The 19,521-nt window shown below is 40.3% G+C and overlaps 1 protein-coding gene across 3 annotated transcripts in view; it reads left to right on the top strand.

Annotated features, from left to right (window-relative positions):
- The first annotated feature begins 11,512 nt into the window (after positions 1–11,512).
- The window catches only part of LOC117517749 (protein turtle homolog B-like), a 394,390-nt gene continuing 386,381 nt past the window's right edge, over positions 11,513–19,521 (top strand). For all 3 annotated transcript variants that reach the window (XM_034178899.1, XM_034178897.1, XM_034178898.1), the window contains exon 1: positions 11,513–11,769. In XM_034178899.1, coding sequence (XP_034034790.1) covers positions 11,706–11,769 — 64 coding nt within the window. In that variant the 5' untranslated portion in view covers positions 11,513–11,705. The remainder of the gene's footprint in view (positions 11,770–19,521) is intronic.

Raw genomic sequence — 19,521 nt, 5'->3', positions numbered from 1 at the left:
TATGTTACAGTCGTAAATTCTGGAGGATACTAAAGGAGAAATCAGTGCTATTCTGGTTTGTTTCTTTCCACAAGTTCTACATCATCAAGCTTTTAGTGCTAACATCTTTAGAGCAAAACCACAGCTGTTTTTCTTTCATAGGCTGCCACGCTGCCGAGCTGACAAAATCAAGCCTTCAGTAGAAACTCTGTGTGTGTTTGTGTGTATACGTGCGCGCGCATGTGTGTGTATGAGAGAGAGGGAGAGAGCGATAGAGAGAGAGAGAAAACACTTAGCACTTTAGATAAATATCAAACCTCCATCCCAGATGCAGAAAAAAGGCACATGAGTCAACTGATGATTGATGCTTTCAGGAGGTGAAGATGGAGTGGTGGTCTTCTTGCATGGTTGCTAAGGACCCAGGGTGGTTTCGTCATATAGTGGACGCAGTGACACATGGCGCCAGTATATGCTCCCAGTCTTGACCTGACCTCTGCAGTACTGTAAAAAAAAAGAAAAAAAGATTTGACTCCACCTAAGTTGATCAAGTTTTTTTGTCGCTTTGACTATGTTTCCTTCAGTCAATGTAAACTGTCAGCTTTATGTTACTGTAAAAACTGACTCTTCCACACTTGGCACAAAATCCATTTTCACAGTATATGCTTCTAAATTTATTTTAACCTGCATTTCAGTGTTAGTGGTCATTGTTGTGGTGGTCAGTCAAGTGAAATGTGGGTGTTCCCTGGCCTTCTCCAGCTGTTGGGTTCCTCAGTACTGAGGCACCAGTGTGCTGGATCATGCCCAGAAAAAAGTGCCACATGGCCAAAATGTTAGCCAATGTTCTCTCACAATGCAAATGATGCTCCCTACATCTCCTTAAGTAACTATATGTTTGACATAGTGGTACTCAAACATTCTCCAAAGAGACCTAGTACCGCTGCCGTCGGTCACTGGTTAGAAGTCCCACAACCACACAGGATGCACCAAGACCAAGACTTGGACCATTGTTCTCCATCAAAGGTATCAACATCTCCAAACACCTCCGTCAAGTGATGTCATGATTCCATAAGCATTGGTACAAGTATGTCTACTGTGAATCTCACACATTAGTCGGTTAGCTGCTTGCAAACTTCAATAAGATGCAGGGGTACACCAAAATATACCAAATGAATCATGCTAAACTGGCTAATTCAAGGCAGAACTTCATCTCTCAACTGTCCCTTGGCACGTTTTCTTCACCACAGGAGGTGCACAACACAAAGCACGGAGCTCCTCTGAAGAACAGCCGAACCACAAGTCTTTGTACAGGGAGGATTCATCTCTGCTTTTGAGTGATCATGAATATTCTTATTAGCATCAGGGTGCCACGCTATCTCATGCAGTCCATGTTACACAAATCGAACAATAACTAGCATGCAAGGATGCCTTCTGCATTTTTGCAACAATGCCAGTGCCTGTTACAAACTGTCAGATTTGCCAAATTACAGATGAGATTGGGCTGCGGTGACCACACCTGTGTGCTTTGATCTCTTTATGAGATCATATATATATATATATATATATATATATATATATATATATATATATATATATTGGGCTTGTTTTGATGTTAACGCCCACTCAACATGATCTCTTTGGTGTGCCTGTTCTTTGATCGCATGACAGCTTTCGTTTGACAAAACAAGTCATATCAAGCAAAGATGAGCAGAAAATAGTCCAGAAAATACCCACACTGCCAACAAAAAAAAAAAAAAAAGCAAAGAGAATGTCAGTCTGTTCCTATAAATGATGGCAATAATTCTGTTTGCTTTTTGAAATCCAGAAAATAAGATACCTGCCTCTGTCAATCTATACTGCTTCTAGTGTTGCAGAAAGATGTCTTTGAAGCTCGCAGCAGAAATGTGACTCAGCTGGGATGTATGTAAATTAATGAGCGCCTGTTAAGATCAATTGTTGGAAGAGGGAGGCCCATATTTTAAAACCATTCACAAAGATTTGTTCAAAGGTCAGAGGTTTGCATCCACACATTGTGGACATGAGTGTCATGGGAATGTTGGGCTCTCTGCTTTCTTTAAACTGTTCTTTTTCTGTGGTAAATGGTTGTATATTGTAAATCAGTAATAGAAATAGTCAAGTCTGAGAGCATGCACTGGTAAAACATGGGTGCCCCCTTGGCCTTCTTGCCTTCGCCAGCTATTAGGGTCAACACTCAGGCATCTGCATGCTGAATCATGCACAGAGAAACGGGCAACATGGCCAAAGTGTCTTAGCTGATGCTCTCTCCCAATGCAAGTGATCCTCCTCATCTTAGTCTGTCCCAGCAACCGCTCACTTGAAACAAAGTCTTTCCAACAGTACCCAAGGATCCTCAGAAGGAAAGTACCAAAGACATCCAGCTGCCACCTTAGATCACTGGCTAGTGTCCAAGTCTCAAAACCATACAGCAAGGCGGGCAACACCAGGATCCTAAAGACATGGACCTTCATTCACCTCCAAAAATATCGACATTGCCAAACATCTGTTGTGGAAACCAGTGACTTGGGTACTTTTGTTGGTAAGGAAAGGTTTACTGACCTTGACTTCAGAGGATATTGTGATATTTCAATGGCTACTCTGATTGCAGCACTGGAGAAGCTTAGTGAGGACTTGGAGTATCTGGATTTGAGACTGTCCTTGATTAAGAGTAAGATTCAGGCTTTTAACAGCATCTTGGACTCAGCCATCAGAAGTGTATCTGTTGAAAGAGTTGAACTTTTACAGACATTCACTTATTTCAGCAGTGACGTACATGTTTCTGGGTCCTCAACCTTTGAGATCAATAGGTGCCTGGGAAGAGATTTTTTAATAGAAATAAACTTTAATAAAATGTGGTGCACATGTTTTAGTGTATTTTGAGTTTTCAGGAAACGCAGGCTGAAAAATACACATACACCCAGTTAGATAAAAACTCAGTGATGCTGACAGGAATGTCTACTGGAGCATTTCTAAATAACCACAGAGTCCAAAATAATCAGCACAAGTTACTGGGGAGATGTATTCACTTTACCAAGGTCTGGAAGAAGATCCAAACTGAGACAATCAAATTCACCAGTCTATCACGAACAGTGTCACTGTCTACACTCAAGTGACTTTTACATTGCCATAGGCTGAGAGGTTGCCATCCAAGAAAGAAGTCCTTGCTCCAAAATCGACACCTTCCAAGCTGATGATTGAGTTGGTTGGCCACAATGGTCAGAAGATTGTAGGTGTAAAGGTGAGACATTCAACCCCAAGAATACTTGACCAACATTTAAGCATACTGATGGTGGTGGCACTGTGAAACTGGTACATTGCACAAAGAGATGGAATCTTGAAGAAGGACAACAACCTCAGAATGTTGAAGCCAAACCTCAAACCATCAGCTTAATGGTTGAAAGTTGACAATATTTTGGGGTTCCAATGCATCCAACTCACACATCAAAGCTGGCTGAGAAATAGATAAAACAGGTCAACATTCAGTTTTTGAAAATGGCCTTCCCAAAGTCCTGACTTCGACCCTTCGACAGATTTAATTGAACTCTACTTATTCTGCCTGGAAGAGCAGTCAAATGTCCCACCAGAATTTTACCAGAAGCTTCTTGATGGCTGCCACAAGCTACGGTCAGGATGAAGCTTTCTAAGTGGACATTCAACCAAATATTAGGTGTACTGTATGTACAGTTTGTGTGTCGAGTTCATCCACACATCCATCAATATTCTGAACCAGCTTATTCGAGTTAAGATCACAGGGGGGCTGATGCCTCTTCCAGCAGTCACTGGGTGAATGGCAAGATACACCCTGGACACGCTGCCAGTCTGCTGCAGGGTCACATATAGACAGTGTTGATTTCAGAGAACCCAAAATAAATGAAAACACTTGTATCAAATTTTTGTGGGTTTTTTTTTTCAAAAAAGTAAAAATCAAGGAAATAAATAAAAGCCAAATAATATATGCTCCCAGACCTGACCTGACCCGACCTGACCATCCTCAGATTCACTGTAAGCACACAACAGAAATCAATAGAAAATTGTGCTATATACAACCCCTGGCAAAAATTATGGAATCACCGGCCTCAGAGGATGTTCATTCAGTTGTTTAATTTTGTAGAAAAAAGCAGATCACAGACATGACACAAAACTAAAGTCATTTCAAATGGCAACTTTCTGGCTTTAAGAAACACTATAAGAAATCAAGAAAAAAAATTGTGGCAGTCAGTAACGGTTACTTTTTTAGACAGAGGGAAAAAAATATGGACTCACTCAGTTCTGAGGAATAAATTATGGAATCACCCTGTAAATTTTCATCCCCAAAACTAACACCTGCATCAAATCAGTTCTGCTCGTTAGTCTGCATCTAAAAAGGAGTGATCACACCTTGGAGAGCTGTTGCACCAAGTGGACTGACATCCCAGGCAGCAAATAGATCCGGGCCAGAAGTAGTCCAACATCTGGTACCAATCCTGAAAACAGATCCGGTCCAGACAGTTTTTGCACCCTGGCCCAGATCCGGCACGGCTCCGCTTTACAGTTGTGGAACAGATCCGGACCAGATCTGAACTGGATCCGCAAAAGACCAACTGTTTACAGACCAAATCTGGCATGGATCTGGGGCAGATGTGGACCGCATCACAGCACCGTGGTAGGAACAAGTTTTACAGGGGTAAGTTCTGTGAATCCGAGGAAACTGATTTGTATCTATAACACACAGATCAGTGTCCCTGGACTTATAAAACTTGATTGTCGTAAAGAAACAAACCGCTTTGCAATAAGCATTTAAAAAAGCCTCAGTGACGATCACGATTACCGAGTACAGAGTTTACAACCGCTAATTGATAGTTTCTACCGAGTGCAGATAAAATTGCTTATCGTTATGCCCCATGTTCCTGCCACGGTGCTGTGATGCGGACCACATCTGTCCCAGATCCGTACACGGCTCCAACACGAGAGATGTCAATTGAAACAAAGGAGAGGATTATCAAACTCTTAAAAGAGGGTAAATCATCACGCAATGTTGCAAAAGATGTTGGTTGTTCACAGTCAGCTGTGTCTAAACTCTGGACCAAATACAAACAACATGGGAAGGTTGTTAACACTCACAAGGCCAAGGACTGGTCAAATGACCAATCTACCTCTAAGGCCCACAGGAGAGTCAAATGTCCCCAAGATCCCCTGTGGACGCTACTTCTGTTATGTAAACAAGGAAGTCTCAGAACACCTCAGGGGAGGGGCTGACTTGGCTAGCCACATTCTTGTGTTTGCATATTTGCTGTCTGTATGCCTGCTTAGCTGAAAGGGCTGCTGATTTGTGCTTAGGTGGATAAATAACTTTACCCTGGGGGAGAGATGAAATTTTGTTTTCTGAATTGTATTGAAATGTACCAAAAAACACACCAAAAGAAAACTTTGTTTTCTGGATTTTATTGAAATGTACCAAAAAAACACACTGAAAGAAACCTTTGTTTTCTGGATTTTATTGAAATGTACCAAAAAACACACCAAAAGAAAACTTTGTTTTCTGGATTTTATTGAAATGTACCAAAATACACACCAAAAGAAAACTTTGTTTCTGGATTTTATTGAAACATACCAAAATGTACCAAAAAACACACCAGAAAACCAAAATATATACAATAGGTACAGGTTACAGTCACTCACAATGACTAACAGTTCCCACACTGCCATGGAAGGTCTTTTCTGCATTGTCCACAAGTATACCTGTTGCATTTCAATACAATTCAGAAAACAAAATTTCATCTCTCCCCCAGGGTAAACATACTGGTAGACCAAGGAAGACATCAACGCGTCAAGACAGAAAACTTAAAGCAATATGTCTCAAAAATTGAAAATACACAACAAAACAAATGAGGAACGAATGGGAGGAAACTGGAGTCAACGTCTGTGACCGAACTGTAAGAAACCGCCTAAAGGAAATGGGATTTACATACAGAAAAGCTAAACGAAAGCCATCATTAACACCTAAACAGAAAAAAAAATAAGGTTACAATGGGCTAAGGAAAAGCAATCGTGGACTGTGGATGACTGGATGAAAGTCATATTCAGTGATGAATCTCGAATCTGCATTGGACAAGGTGATGATGCTGGAACTTTTGTTTGGTGCCGTTCCAATGAGATTTATAAAGATGACTGCCTGAAGAGAACATGTAAATTTCCACAGTCATTGATGATATGGGGCTGCATGTCAGGTAAAGGCACTGGGGAGATGGCTGTCATTACATCATCAATAAATGCACAAGTTTACGTTGATATTTTGGACACTTTTCTTATCCCATCAATTGAAAGGATGTTTGGGGATGATGAAATCATTTTTCAAGATGATAATGCATCTTGCCATAGAGCAAAAACTGTGAAAACATTCCTTGCAAAAGACACATAGGGTCAATGTCATGGCCTGCAAATAGTCCGGATCTTAATCCAATTGAAAATCTTTGGTGAAAGTTGAAGAAAATGGTCCATGACAAGGCTCCAACCTGCAAAGCTGATCTGACAATAATCAGAGAAAGTTGGAGCCAGATTGATGAAGAATACTGTTTGTCACTCATTAAGTCCATGCCTCAGAGACTGCAAGCTGTTATAAAAGCCAGAGGTGGTGCAACAAAATACTAGTGATGTGTTGGAGCGTTCTTTTGTTTTTCATGATTCCATAATTTTTTCCTCAGAATTGAGTGATTCCATATTTTTTTTTCCCTCTGCTTTGTCTAAAAAAGTAACCGTTACTGACTGCCACAATTTTTTTTCTTGATTTCTTATAGTATAGTGTTATAGATTCTTGCCTTCTCTTGTGGTAAGCAATATGTATGACCCTCCAGTTCACCCTAATAAACGCCCCTAAATCCTACACACTGTAGCTTTAAAGAAGCCAATTATATCAAGCAGTAAACATCATTTCAAATTGACAATATACTTCATTTCTTTGTCGGATGGTACTTGGTGCATTGTGTCACAAACACTCTCTGATGATCTTTATTAAAATTACTGATTAAATTCAACAAGATTTTTTATGTAATTTACAAGAGACATAAAATAAATGATACTGTATGTTTTATCAATCAAAAGAAATAATGTATTTTAATAAAATGAAAAGCGCTCATGAATTAAATTTTTTAAAATTATTTATAGAAATGAGATATTTAGATATTTTGCTATATTTTAAACTTTCCTAAGTCATTTGCGCAGTGATATACTTGACATGCACTGTTTGAATTAATTTAATCATCATGTGTCTTTAAGGTAGTTAGACGTAGTAAGAAGAACAGATTGTTCTTCTGAAACTGAGCTGATTTAAAAAAAAAAAAATCACTACAGTTGTTGTATTACAATTAATACATTTGTTCAAGTAAACAGTTAACATTTTAACTGTCCAGGCTCATTAAATGGTGCAGAAAGACACAAAAACCAGTTCATAAGCAAGTGGCACTGATGTATATCACAGGACATGTTGAAAACTGAATTTGAATATCCTATTTGCACTTCACAGCTCCTCTAAAAATAAACTCCACAGCCTGGAAGTTAGCTGCATTTCCACTGTGACAGAGGCCAGAAGAGCCGAGAAACATGCAGAAAGAATAATTTGTAGCCAGTGCTGATGTCACAGACTGACATGTGCCAAATTATCCTGTCTACTTCTTGGAGACAAAACACATGAAACCTTGAAGGCTTTGTGAGATGGTACAAAGACAGCAATCAAGGCCGACTCAAGAAAGGCAGCATGAAAGACGTAAATAAAGCTCAAGTGCACTGATGTAGAGAACAGGAAAAATACTGTCAAAATCTCCTGGGTCGGGTTTCATAAAGCAGTCTAACCTTTTAGTCTCCTAAACTTAGTCAACTACGGTTAGTCGCCCAATATTATACCTCTCTAATCACGTTTCACATCAACGGCTAAACTTAAATTAGCCATCTAATGTTAACTGACCATTTTCAGAGGCATAATGGCCTCCCGAGTGCCACTCTGCCAAGAAGTGCCTTCAATGCGCAAGTTTTGTTTTCTTCTGCGTTGGTCGTTTTCATGAACTATCCAGCCTTTGTTTTGTTAACTGGCTTTATTGACATTTACAAAAACATACGAACTGCAGAACAGTGTGCTTACCTCTTAGCCTAGCAATTCTTCTTCTTCTTCTTCTTCGACCGATTCGCTTTGGAAGCGAGACAAAGGAACACCTCCGTTTCGGCGTGTCAGAGGACAAGTTTGGACATGTCCAGCTCTCCACAATTTCACTGATACTTACTGGACTGGTAAGCATTGAAAGCCGAGATAGACATGTCCAAACTTGTCCTCTGACATGCCGAAACGGAGGTGTTCCTTTGTCTCGCTTCCAAAGTGAATCGGTCGTGATGCGCGAAGCCTACGCGCGGCTTTCCATGACAAAATCTCTTGTTAAAAGTGAAATCTGCCGGAAAATGGCTGATGTCCAGCTCTTGTGATAACCAGAGAAAGAGCACACGACGGTCTTGTATCCACAGAGCCATCAGCTCAGAAATGGTCTGGTGGCTTGTGCCGTGTCGTCGCAGCTTGGAGCGCGGCGCGCTGAGCGTCCTTAAAGGGGTCCTTAAAGCTGTACTAACTGACTTTATTCTCTGTGAAGCCCGTAAAATTTTCACCGAAAGCCAGATAAATTTTTCGAATAGTTTCCAGGTGCCAGTCTCTAACAGCTTCTGAAAAAATTCTGATGGAAAAAAACCCCAAATCATTCCGCTATTTCCAGACAATGAAAATCCGACGACGGGGCGGGACCACTCCTTCCACAAGGCGTGCTCACAGGCGAATAACGTCACCGACAGGAGTGGAAAAACTCACGCATGCGCACAAGGGTTCAAGCTTGTCTGACGTGAAAACATATGAATCAAATCCATATAGTTTAAAAAAAAATAAAAAGGTACGATACTTTATGGACAGACCTCGTATTGTTGCAGCCAGCAGGTGTTGTGGAGTCAAACTGTTCTCTTCAACACCAAAAGGATGTTCTAGTGACAGATGCTGGAAAAATTCAAGGTTGGGCTTAGTGATACAGGTTAGGTATTGTCAGGTATTGTCCTGTTTCTGGTGTTCTGCTACTTGTAAATTATCCCACATTTTCCAAATTTGCTCTTCTAACTTGTCAGAAGAGATTTAAATTGTGTTTTGTGTGTAAATTAAATTTGTGTATAATAATAATAAGAAGAATAATAATAAGAAGAAGAATGCATATTTATTCCAAATTATGTCACCCCACCACTATCTAATCACGCCCCAGCCCCACCCAGAAAACACCCCTGGAGCTGTTCCTGTTTGGGGGCTTCATTCTATTCAAACATGCAGGGGGCCCCCTGGGGTCATTACTTTGGCCCTGCTCACAACAAACATCTAACTGCATATTGTCTAATATTTTCTAAACATACAGATGTACACAGAACTTCTAGCAACATGTTGCACTTGAATAAAACTAACGGCGCATATCTGCAGTTATGACAAACATCACAGTCATTTTTGACAAGTACTGGAAATAGAATGGAAAAAAAGTCAGTGTCCATCCAAAAAAAACCCGGTGTAAAAATGACAGCATTAATGATATTCTGTGTTATGTTGTCATGTCACGCATTGATCATTTTGGAGCCATAAGCGGTCACATTTCTACAAAGTGTCGAGGTTGTCAGGTCTGGATGTAGGTGTGCTGATGATGTCGACAGCAGCTGGAGGATTCGTCTCGCCTTATTGCGCAGGATGATACTGCAGCTCCTACGGCTTCACACGCCAACCCACCTTCATAAAGGCTCCCTCCAGCGCTGCGTTCAGGGACGCACAGGAAAATGGGAAAGATTTTCCCATACCCCACAGACGTTTGGGAGTTTGACTTTTTAGTATAAAGTAGAGGTTGGCCATACCGGGAATTTTGGTATTGATCCGATACCAAGTAAATACAGGCCCAGTATCGCCGATACTTTTTCATATTTAAGCTTCATAGATCCAAAGGATCCAAAAGACTAGGATAGAATTTCACCAAACATTGTACGTGACAACAAACAACATCAACATTTTTTGTTTAAAAAAATATCACTCAACACAACTTAAAACAAAATCTCCTGAGGTAGAGGGCTGACAAACCACAATACAAGGGTGTGCTGCTCCGTGTTGTGTGACACAGCGCAGCGCTGCTCTTACAGACAGAGAGTAGACTTTTATGAAACTGCGTGCGCAGCAGTCAGTGTGTGCGGGAGAGAAAAAAAGCTTGAGTATCGATCTTTTTACATGAGGATCGTTCAATATCAATACCAGCGTTGGTATCAATATTATCGATATTAGGACTGATCCGCCCATCTCTAGTATGAAGACCTACACAGCTAGTGTCAGGGTTATGGTTATGGTTAGAGTAAGGAGAAGGGAGAGAATTATAAATAGTAAAATAAAGCGATACCCTTGGCCGTATGAGCATTGTGTTCTTTATAATTTGCAGTTGTTTAATTAATTAAGATCCATTGTCTTACGTACAGTTTGTACATGTTCAATAAAGCCTCTTTATCAATAAATCAATCATAAACAATAGTTACGTTTTTAAGAGCGGAAGCTGTGCAAATCAAGGAATATTTGTAGATCACCCTCTGTGCATTTGCGGTATTAATGAGACAAATTTAACCCCATAGGAAGTTAGCTTTGCCTTAGCTGAAGTTAGCATGCACACTAACGTCTGCAAAATGTCTTGTAAATGACGCCAGAGGTGTTATTAGGTTACAAAACAGCATTTTCAGTTGTAGAAGTGTTTATTTCTCTCTAGCTTTTAAATATTATATGACAAAGAGGACATATTTACACACAAACAAGACGGAGTTTTGCAGCTAGCTACCAGCCTGTGATTTCACCATGCTAATGTCTGAGAAATGTCTTGTAAATACAACCCCAATTCCAATTAAGTTGGGACGTTGTGTAAAATGTAAATAAAAACAGAATACAATGATTTGCAAATCCCCTTCAACCTATATTGAATTGAATACAGCACAAAGATAAAATATTTAATGTTCAAGCTGATAAACTTTATTGTTTTTGTGCAAATATTTGCTCATTTTGAAATGGATGCCTGCAACATGTTTCACAAAAGCTGGGACAGTGGTATGTTTACCACTGTGTTACATCACCTTTCCTTCTAACAACACCCAATAAGTGTTGTTAGAAGTTTTACAGCGTTACTTGGGAACCCACTCAATGATTCACTGATTCAGTGACTCACCCCATTAATCCTGTCTTTGCATTGCAAATGGAAAGGAATGAGTTTGTGGAATTATACCTGTTATTTGGTCTGTGAATAATAATGAATTTTGTTACTGAGTCAATGATTACTACATTTCAGTGAATATTCCCAGCTTTTATGAACGCATCACTCCAGCATGAAAAGCGACAGCGTCTGTAGCCAATCAACAGTCGCAGTTTTCTCATCTCCACCAATGATACGAGTGAGTAGGTGGGGCCGAGGCTGTCTAAACGGCTCGCGCTTGGTTTCGCAGCAACGTCCGCTGCCGTCCCATTGGCGCAGGTGATCCGTCAGGATGCGCGAGGCGAGCGGAGGAGAGGGGAAGAGCGAGGGGACAGCGCCGATGGAAAAGTGTCCAGGGCTCGGCTAAACGCCAAAACAGAACCCGCTTCCTCCGCTTGGCGATGACGCATTCACCAAAAGGGGCACTTTGAGATATGATGAGGTTTATTTCTGGTCGGCAATAGTACTATGATTTGGTATGTGGCCACTTTGATAGCAAGTGTATTCAGCACCCGAGGAACGGCTGCTCAAGGTGAGTCGAAGTGCGGCATATCTGTGTCCGCCTTCCAAGTTTTCCTAATTTGCTCTCTCGGAAATGATTCTAGCTAATGTGTTTGTTTAAGTTTTGAATATTTCGTTCGCACAACACACTTTGCCATCATGAAGTTCATGCGTGTTTCACCTGAGCGGAGCCGGTGTTCTGGTGAATACTGTTTCCCCGTTGAATAACTTCCAGGAGGGGACCGTAAGGGGAAAGAATCGCCGGGGTAACAGAATTGGTCACAACACTACTGGAGGGAAAGGGACCTGCTCACCGAATAATGAATTAAAATGGAGCTTTACGAAGGATGGAAGCAGATATACCCGTGTTTTATGAGAATAATTAGGTTTTTGTTGCGGTATTAAAACGTGTGGAATTCATTGATAAATGACATCCACTGTGTTGTACCGCTATGGCACACGTGTGACTTTTTTCCTTATTGTTCTTTACACAGGATGTTTTTTGTGTGTAAAGTTGCTAACCTGTTTTAGTGCAAATGTGAGAACAGATGCGGTCGGTATGGTTTCATTAAATTGCTTTCTTTTTTGTGTAGTCAACGCTTACCAGTTTTGTCCTCTAGAGGGGGCACTTTGTGAGGAACCACTGCATTATGGTGAATTTAAATCGGGGATCTCCAACTCAAACTACCTCGGGCCCCAGACATTCTTTTTTAACCTTCTGAGATGGAAGATTTTGGCGGGGAGTACAGTGAGTTTCAGACTGCATTTTTTTTTTCCTTTGCAGTTGTGACTGGTGGCTGTGGTGACCTGTAAATTGACAATGATTTCCTGTCAGGTGACTGACTGTAGGATAGAAATTGGACTACCCATATAGAGGGTTTTCAATCACATGACCGATTTGCTGCAGGACAGGTGCCATCTCCATTCTGGATTACAAGGAAGCTGGCACGTGATAGAAAAATGGAGAGAATGTCCGGTTATTACGATGCTTTAAATCCTCGAGATAAAGCTATTTATCGTGATAGATGTGTAGTGTTTAGTGGATCCGTATCTTGTACCAGATAGTGAATTTAGTGGTGATGTAACAAACTGGCCGACAGTGTCACACTGCGATATTGTGAACTAGGAAGCTGCCGACCAGGTCAGCCTCGCTGGCTTCCTGCAGAGCATCACAGCGGAGCTCTGAAAGCGGGGGTCGTCTTGAAGTCCTGAGCGATTTCTCTCACTAGGCGCTGGAAGGGCAGCTTGCGGATCAGCAGCTCGGTGCTGGAGGACCACAATGTAAATAAGCACCCGTATTGGAAGCGTTCCTCTGCAGTATTTTTATGTATTCTTATATAATTTTATTGCCAAATAAAGTAAAATTCTGGGAGCAGTGGATTTCTGGTAGTGGCAGATCTCTCTCATCGCCATGATGCCGTGAGGCTTCTTCACACCGACGTTAAAGCTTCTGCAATTGTTCGCCAAATGCACGTAGCGTAACACAGCGACCATCGCGTCGTAATCCAGAATGGCCGCGGGACACAAAATGACGTGACCGATACGTCACATGAAAACCCTCTATACAGCGTAGACCGGGATTCAGACTACCTGTCCTCTGTGTTCTTCTTGAACAGCAGACTTAATCTGGATTGTCCCAGTCCACCCATCCTTTTGGTGGGAAAATAACCTGTGATGGGCATGTATCACATGCTACGGTATCCGGTGATAAGCACGTGGCTGATAGGCCTTCAGACATGTATAGGACTTACATGGGTTTCCAGTGAGTTTTGTAATGGATATTTAATGTCAGATTGTGGTTGGACCCTTTAAAATGCTGCTTAATGTGTTGTAGGTAGGTGCAGATTACTCAAGAATAAATATGGAGAATAAAACTAATTCTTATCCTCTGACTTTGCAGCCTTGACATGAGAATCAAATAATGACTCAAAACTAAATGAATAGAGTAAAAGCAAAATTTGTATGAAATAAAAATGGAAATTTGCGTCAGATTTACCAGTAAATTCAAAATGAGGAGGCTGCTTTTAAAATGGTCTTCTCTTAACACCCCTGTCGCACCTTGACGATTTAGCCAACGTATGCTGACTGTATTAAAAATGCTAGCATATGTCTAATAAGTTATGGGTAAGTTTTTTTTTTTTTTTTTTGTATTAGTTAAGAACATGTTGACGCACGCTGATATATGGCAAGTACATCGAAAAATTTTGGGTATGCACAATATTTGACACACATGGGTTATACGTCCCACATACGCGGACCATGTGATTGTTGACACATAATTCTTGTAAGTTACTCATAAGTTGAAATACAGTGATTGGCTGAACAACTGAAAGCTGCAGTCCTCATGCGAACAATTCTGACTGTTACAAATATTAAAACCATTCACACACGGAGTAAATATAAAGTCTTAATCTTACCTGTTCATTTCAGTTGGATTCATCATCACAGCCTGATGAAAATGTATCCACATAAAGCGTACGTATTTTGGAAAACGATGCCTGAAAATACTTTAATTCCTTCTTGTGGCTGAAGAAATGTAGTGTTTTTAAAGCAGTCCCTTTGTGTTTTGTCTCTTAGCTTGAACCAGAGAACACTGGCACTTTGTGCCACAACAAGACAATTAACTTATTTTAAAAGTTGAAAGAGTTACAGCGCCTCATTCATTCATAGGGTTTGGTATCGAGAACCGGTTCTTTTCGTGTATCGTTAAGAAATGATTCGATCCACTGACATCAATAGCCATTTTCAGTGTTAAAGTTGGCATTAAGCTGTTCATATCTCAGCGCGTTTGTTTGCATTTGTTTTCTGTAGAATAATTAATGGCTCAGCATTTGTTGCCATAAAAGAGTGAAATGTATTAGAAATTGTAATTTTTTTACATTTATTTTTGTTTATATATTATTATTATTATTATTAATAATAGCAACATCAATAATGGTAATAATAACTAATAATGCTACAATACAATTTTAGAGAAAGAGACAAAAAGAACCTGATTCAAAAACACAACAGAAAAGATAAAACCAACTCACAATGAACATAAATAAGTAAATGTTTCCTGTGAACACCATTGCACCTCCACTTCATCCCTGTTTTATTCAAGTTTAATGACAATTTGTTTGTCAAACCATATTTTCAATTTGCAGATATTTGCAATTTCCAGAACTGTCTGCCAAGCCAGAAAACTGCTGCATCCTAGTAAGAGCAGAATACTGCTAGAATGAATTTGAATAAGGAAAGTTGTGTTTTTCTCACCAAAATGTATGCTGCACTCACTGCAGTTTATTGTCTGGAATAGCCTCAGATTGCATATCAGAGCTTGTAGAATTCAAACATTTTCGTGTGGGTGGTGTTGGGGGGTAATTTTGGGTTACAGCTTTTTTGTTTTTCACCACTTTCATCCCTGAATATGTCAATTGTGAGTCACTTCTGTGTGGAATAAAGTCACTAACTGGTAGAGCCCGACCGATACGGATTTTTTGAGGCGATGCCGATAACGATATTTGGATGAAAAAAATGCAGATAATCGATAAATCGGCTGATTTACCGATAGCCGATAAATCAGCAGATATATATATATATATATATATATAAATGAATAAAATGTTCTTTTTTGGACCCTTAACAAAAAAGGTATGAGCTAAAAGCTGAAGCTTTGTCCTCATATTGATTAACTTTATAACAGAGAAGAATTTTCAAGTTCAAAAAATGCAATCAAGAATTAAACCTTTGTGAAATTAGCAAATACATATCCTTAAAAAGAGTTGTGAAATACATCTGATCTTGTCCCTGTTGTTGCTGCAACTTAGATATAGGTTCAGGATAAGGATATAGATCAGGGGTGGCCAAGTTCGGTGCTCGAGAGCCATCTTCCTGACACTCTGAGTTGTCTTCCTGCTCCAACACACCTGAATCCAATGAAAGACTCATTAACAGTCTGCTAACGAGTCTTTCATTGGATTCAGGTGTGTTGGATCAGGGAGACAACTAAGAGTGTCAGGAAGGTGGCTCTCGAGGACCGAACTTGGCCACCCCTGATATAGATCCTTATAAACTTACTTGTATGCTTTTGTCAGCCGATCAGTGCAGTGTGACAGTGAACTACGGGGGCCGGTGATGAACACATTTAAGCAGGGGTGTAAGCAGCTCTCAGTTGAATGGAATCAGAGCTCCATCTACTGGACAAACGGTGCAAGGGCATTTTACATTGCAGACACAAACATTATTTCAGTAACTGTTCTGTTTATGATAAATTATCGGCGTTCTATTGGCAAAATTTCGGCCAATATTGAGTAATTTGAAAAGTGCTTATATTGGCCGATAATATCGGCCGGCCGATATATCGGTCGGGCTCTACTAACTGAGACTCCTGTCTTGTTGAGAAAAAAAATGATAATCGTCCTCCGTTCTGTTCACACAGCTCCAAACACTGCGCGGCTCTCTGCTGAGTCAAGTTAGAATGATGAATGAGAATGAGTCCAGTCGGAATTAATAAATTCAAGGCAAAACGCCGTTGAAATCAAATGACACCTCTTTCCAAATGTTGTAATACAACTGCAATCGAACAAAACGTTTTTTCCTCCCAAACTGAGACGTCCTGCGCTGACGTGCAGCAGCAGGCTGGGCTCAGCTCTGAGGTATGGAGAGACATTCATGCCAAAATGTCTGAAAGGAAATGCTTTTGACAAAAACTACAGATTTTGTTCATTTTTATTTATGTCCAGAGATCAAGGATACAGTAAGCAATTTAAAATATTGTTGACATAGAAAACGCCTACTTTTAGTACACAGAAAATTCACAAGAGGTATCGATAAGGAATCGGATCAATAAGCAGAATCAATAATGGCATCGATATTGATAAAATCTTATCAATACCCATCCCTGTTCATTCATGTTAGAGTTTAACACAGACATCAGTCGATTCTTCAGCATTCTGCACGCAATGAAAATAAATCCCATGATCCACCAAGACTAAAATAATAATGAAAAAGGTAATTACTCTGTTTGGCATCTGAGAGGCCATGCTACAGCGCACACGCACGCAATGATGTGTTTGTCAATATGTATGTGCTCTTCCTGCCAAACAAAAGGGTTCTGCCGGTGGTGGAAACACAAACCAAGCCAGACTTAACCATTCCGACTCGTACCATACCGTGTAGTAAACAACCCAAACCGCTTGGTGGAAATGGGGCTGTATGCTGGCTAAATTGTCATGGTGTGACAGCTGCATAACTTGTAATTCAACATATTCTGTGCATTTTTTCATACCTTGGCATACACTGGTTAAATCGTCATTTAGTTTAGTTCTTTGCTCGCTGGGGCTGCTGATCTCGTGCATTATGACATGCAATTATGCAACTTCCCAAACTTGCCATTTTCTCTGTTGAGAACAGCAGGGTTTCTGTGCCCTTGTATGTGGGTGATGGGAATCATTCTTCCACCAAGTCAGCTGCAGAAGACCTACTGACCTCCTTTTGGTGGAAGAACAGAATCTCTCTGGTTAATTGCTGCTAAAAGAGGTTGTGTTGGGGGTTTCAAACTACTGACATGGGTGCTGAGCAATGCTAACTCCCTGGTTGTTTACAGCCCATAGCATGCATTAAACCTTTACGGTGTCATTAAGCCATCTGTTCCTTCATGGCGGTGGCTGACGGAGTCACCCTGTATGCTTTGTAAATCCACCAGCTATATTATCGAGCATGTAAAAAGTAATAATAACATCTGTCTTTGTATCTGTGTCTCTGTGACTGCACTGTCATAGTCACTGTTGCCCCTCTCTGGCTGTAATGCCTTGAAAAACGATAAGAAAATTCTTTGTCAGTCCCACGATGGGGAAATGTACGATGTAGTTTAGTAATTTAGTATGTAGTCATATTAATAATTCCAAATATATTCCAGCTTCTTTTGCGAACACCACACAATGTTGCCTAATTCATACCAAAGGTCACCAAGCACTTGAATCCTCAACATGCACTTGGAATCAATGCTTTATGGACTAATAAGCTATGATACTTAGTTACTGATTGATAACATTAGATATCAAGGTACTCCTTGGTAATTCACTGTGTTAGCAAACATCTGTGCATTAATGTGTACGTGATTTTTCGAGTGTGAAAAATCACGTACACATTCTCTTCGAAGCTTTGATTTGAAGTGACCATAGCAGGCTGAAATCCCAAGAAGCAGTCCAAACTAAGCTACAATACCTAGTTATTGATTGATAATCTAGTGCATTCAGATGGCTGTGCTGCTAACTAGTGGTTTTTGAGAACAACACACCTCATCTGGGGATTCCGATTTCCTCCCACAGTCAAAAAACAAGCTTGCAGTGTCTCTGCATCTGGAGTTGGTCCCTGGATGCCAGACTGTGGCTGCTCACTGCTCCTACTGGTTGGATTGTGGGGTCCCATATTGAAATAAAGTTTGCAATACTGGTGTCGCAGACTGAACAGCCCCCTAAAAATTGGTCTGCCAGCCTTCACTGCGCATGCATCATTTGCGACCACAGCAGCTCATCTGAAACGGACTCTCTTCACCCAAAGCGAACAAATGGATTAATGGGATTATTAACCATCATATGACAAGCTAAAACCTCTTAAATCATTCTGAAGTCAGTTTTAAGAAGAAACAAGGCTATTTTAAGCAGAAGCGAAGCAATAATGTAACGCTTTGAAATGATGGAGGAGTATTGAACGCAACAGCTAGCAGCTCGCACTACTGTGGCGCTCTGATCACTCCCTCCATCTTTTATGGAGAAATAATGCTGAATTTATGTGGAAATGATTGTTGTACAAAAGCGTCATATCTGTCGCTGAGATAGGTGATGACTGGAGTGTAGTTTTAAGCAGAAATGAGGTGATAATCGGTGAGCCGCGGCTGATGATGCATGCACAGTGAAGGCAGGGTGGATCGATTTTTAGGGGGGACTGTTTGTTCTGCGACACCGGGAGACCCTGCATCTCCCCCCTGCCTGGAGGAATTTGGCTCCAATACCACAGATCCATGGTGCTTTCCCAACCCTCGGCTGTTAACCTTTTTAATCTTAAACTGTAATTCCAAGTGTGCATTTGGCAGACACTTGTATCCAATGTAAGTGAGACGTGTGGGAAAGAAATCAAGAGTAAGTGCGGAAAACTTGGAGTTTTCACATCTATGTTGAAAAGGGGTCACTGTGATTTGAACTCTTAATTCTTTTAGTTTAACTACTGAGCTGTAACTGATTCTCTGCTTGCACCTACCTACATGTACCATTTAAACACTGCATGCACTCTGCACATTATGTGAAAATAGTGAAGCAGTACAATTCCATAGAAAGGTGTTTGAACTCTTGTAAATCAGTGTACTCTAAACTAGGGCTGGGCGATATGACTTAAAATTCATATCACAATATAAATTGAATCCCTTCACGGTAACAGTATATATCGCAATATAAATTTAAGTGTAACAGTTATAATGGAAGTGTTTCTGAATGGGTCATATAGTCCCTTTGCAAACCTAAATTGATTAAAATAAACAAATCAATAAATAAAAAAACAACAAAAACAGATATAATGAATTTTGAGCATCTCATTCTCTGACATGTATTTTGTGCATTGGAATAATCTCATTTTGCCATTCAGGTTGTAGTAGGCCTATTAACATAATTTAAAAGCTCTTATAAAGCTTGAAACGTGTACTTTTAAAATGCATTGACACAGACTGAGTCTGGTGAATTTAATGGGACAATTGCTTAATTCGGTTATGTGACTCCAGAGGGTTAAATGGGTTATAATTTTACACTCT

The sequence above is a fragment of the Thalassophryne amazonica genome, chromosome 9, assembly GCF_902500255.1.
Source record: "Thalassophryne amazonica chromosome 9, fThaAma1.1, whole genome shotgun sequence".
Classification (NCBI taxonomy): Eukaryota; Metazoa; Chordata; class Actinopteri; order Batrachoidiformes; family Batrachoididae; genus Thalassophryne; species Thalassophryne amazonica.
The sequence above is the reverse complement of the archived record's forward strand: the minus strand, read 5'-3'. Positions and strand labels throughout refer to the sequence as shown.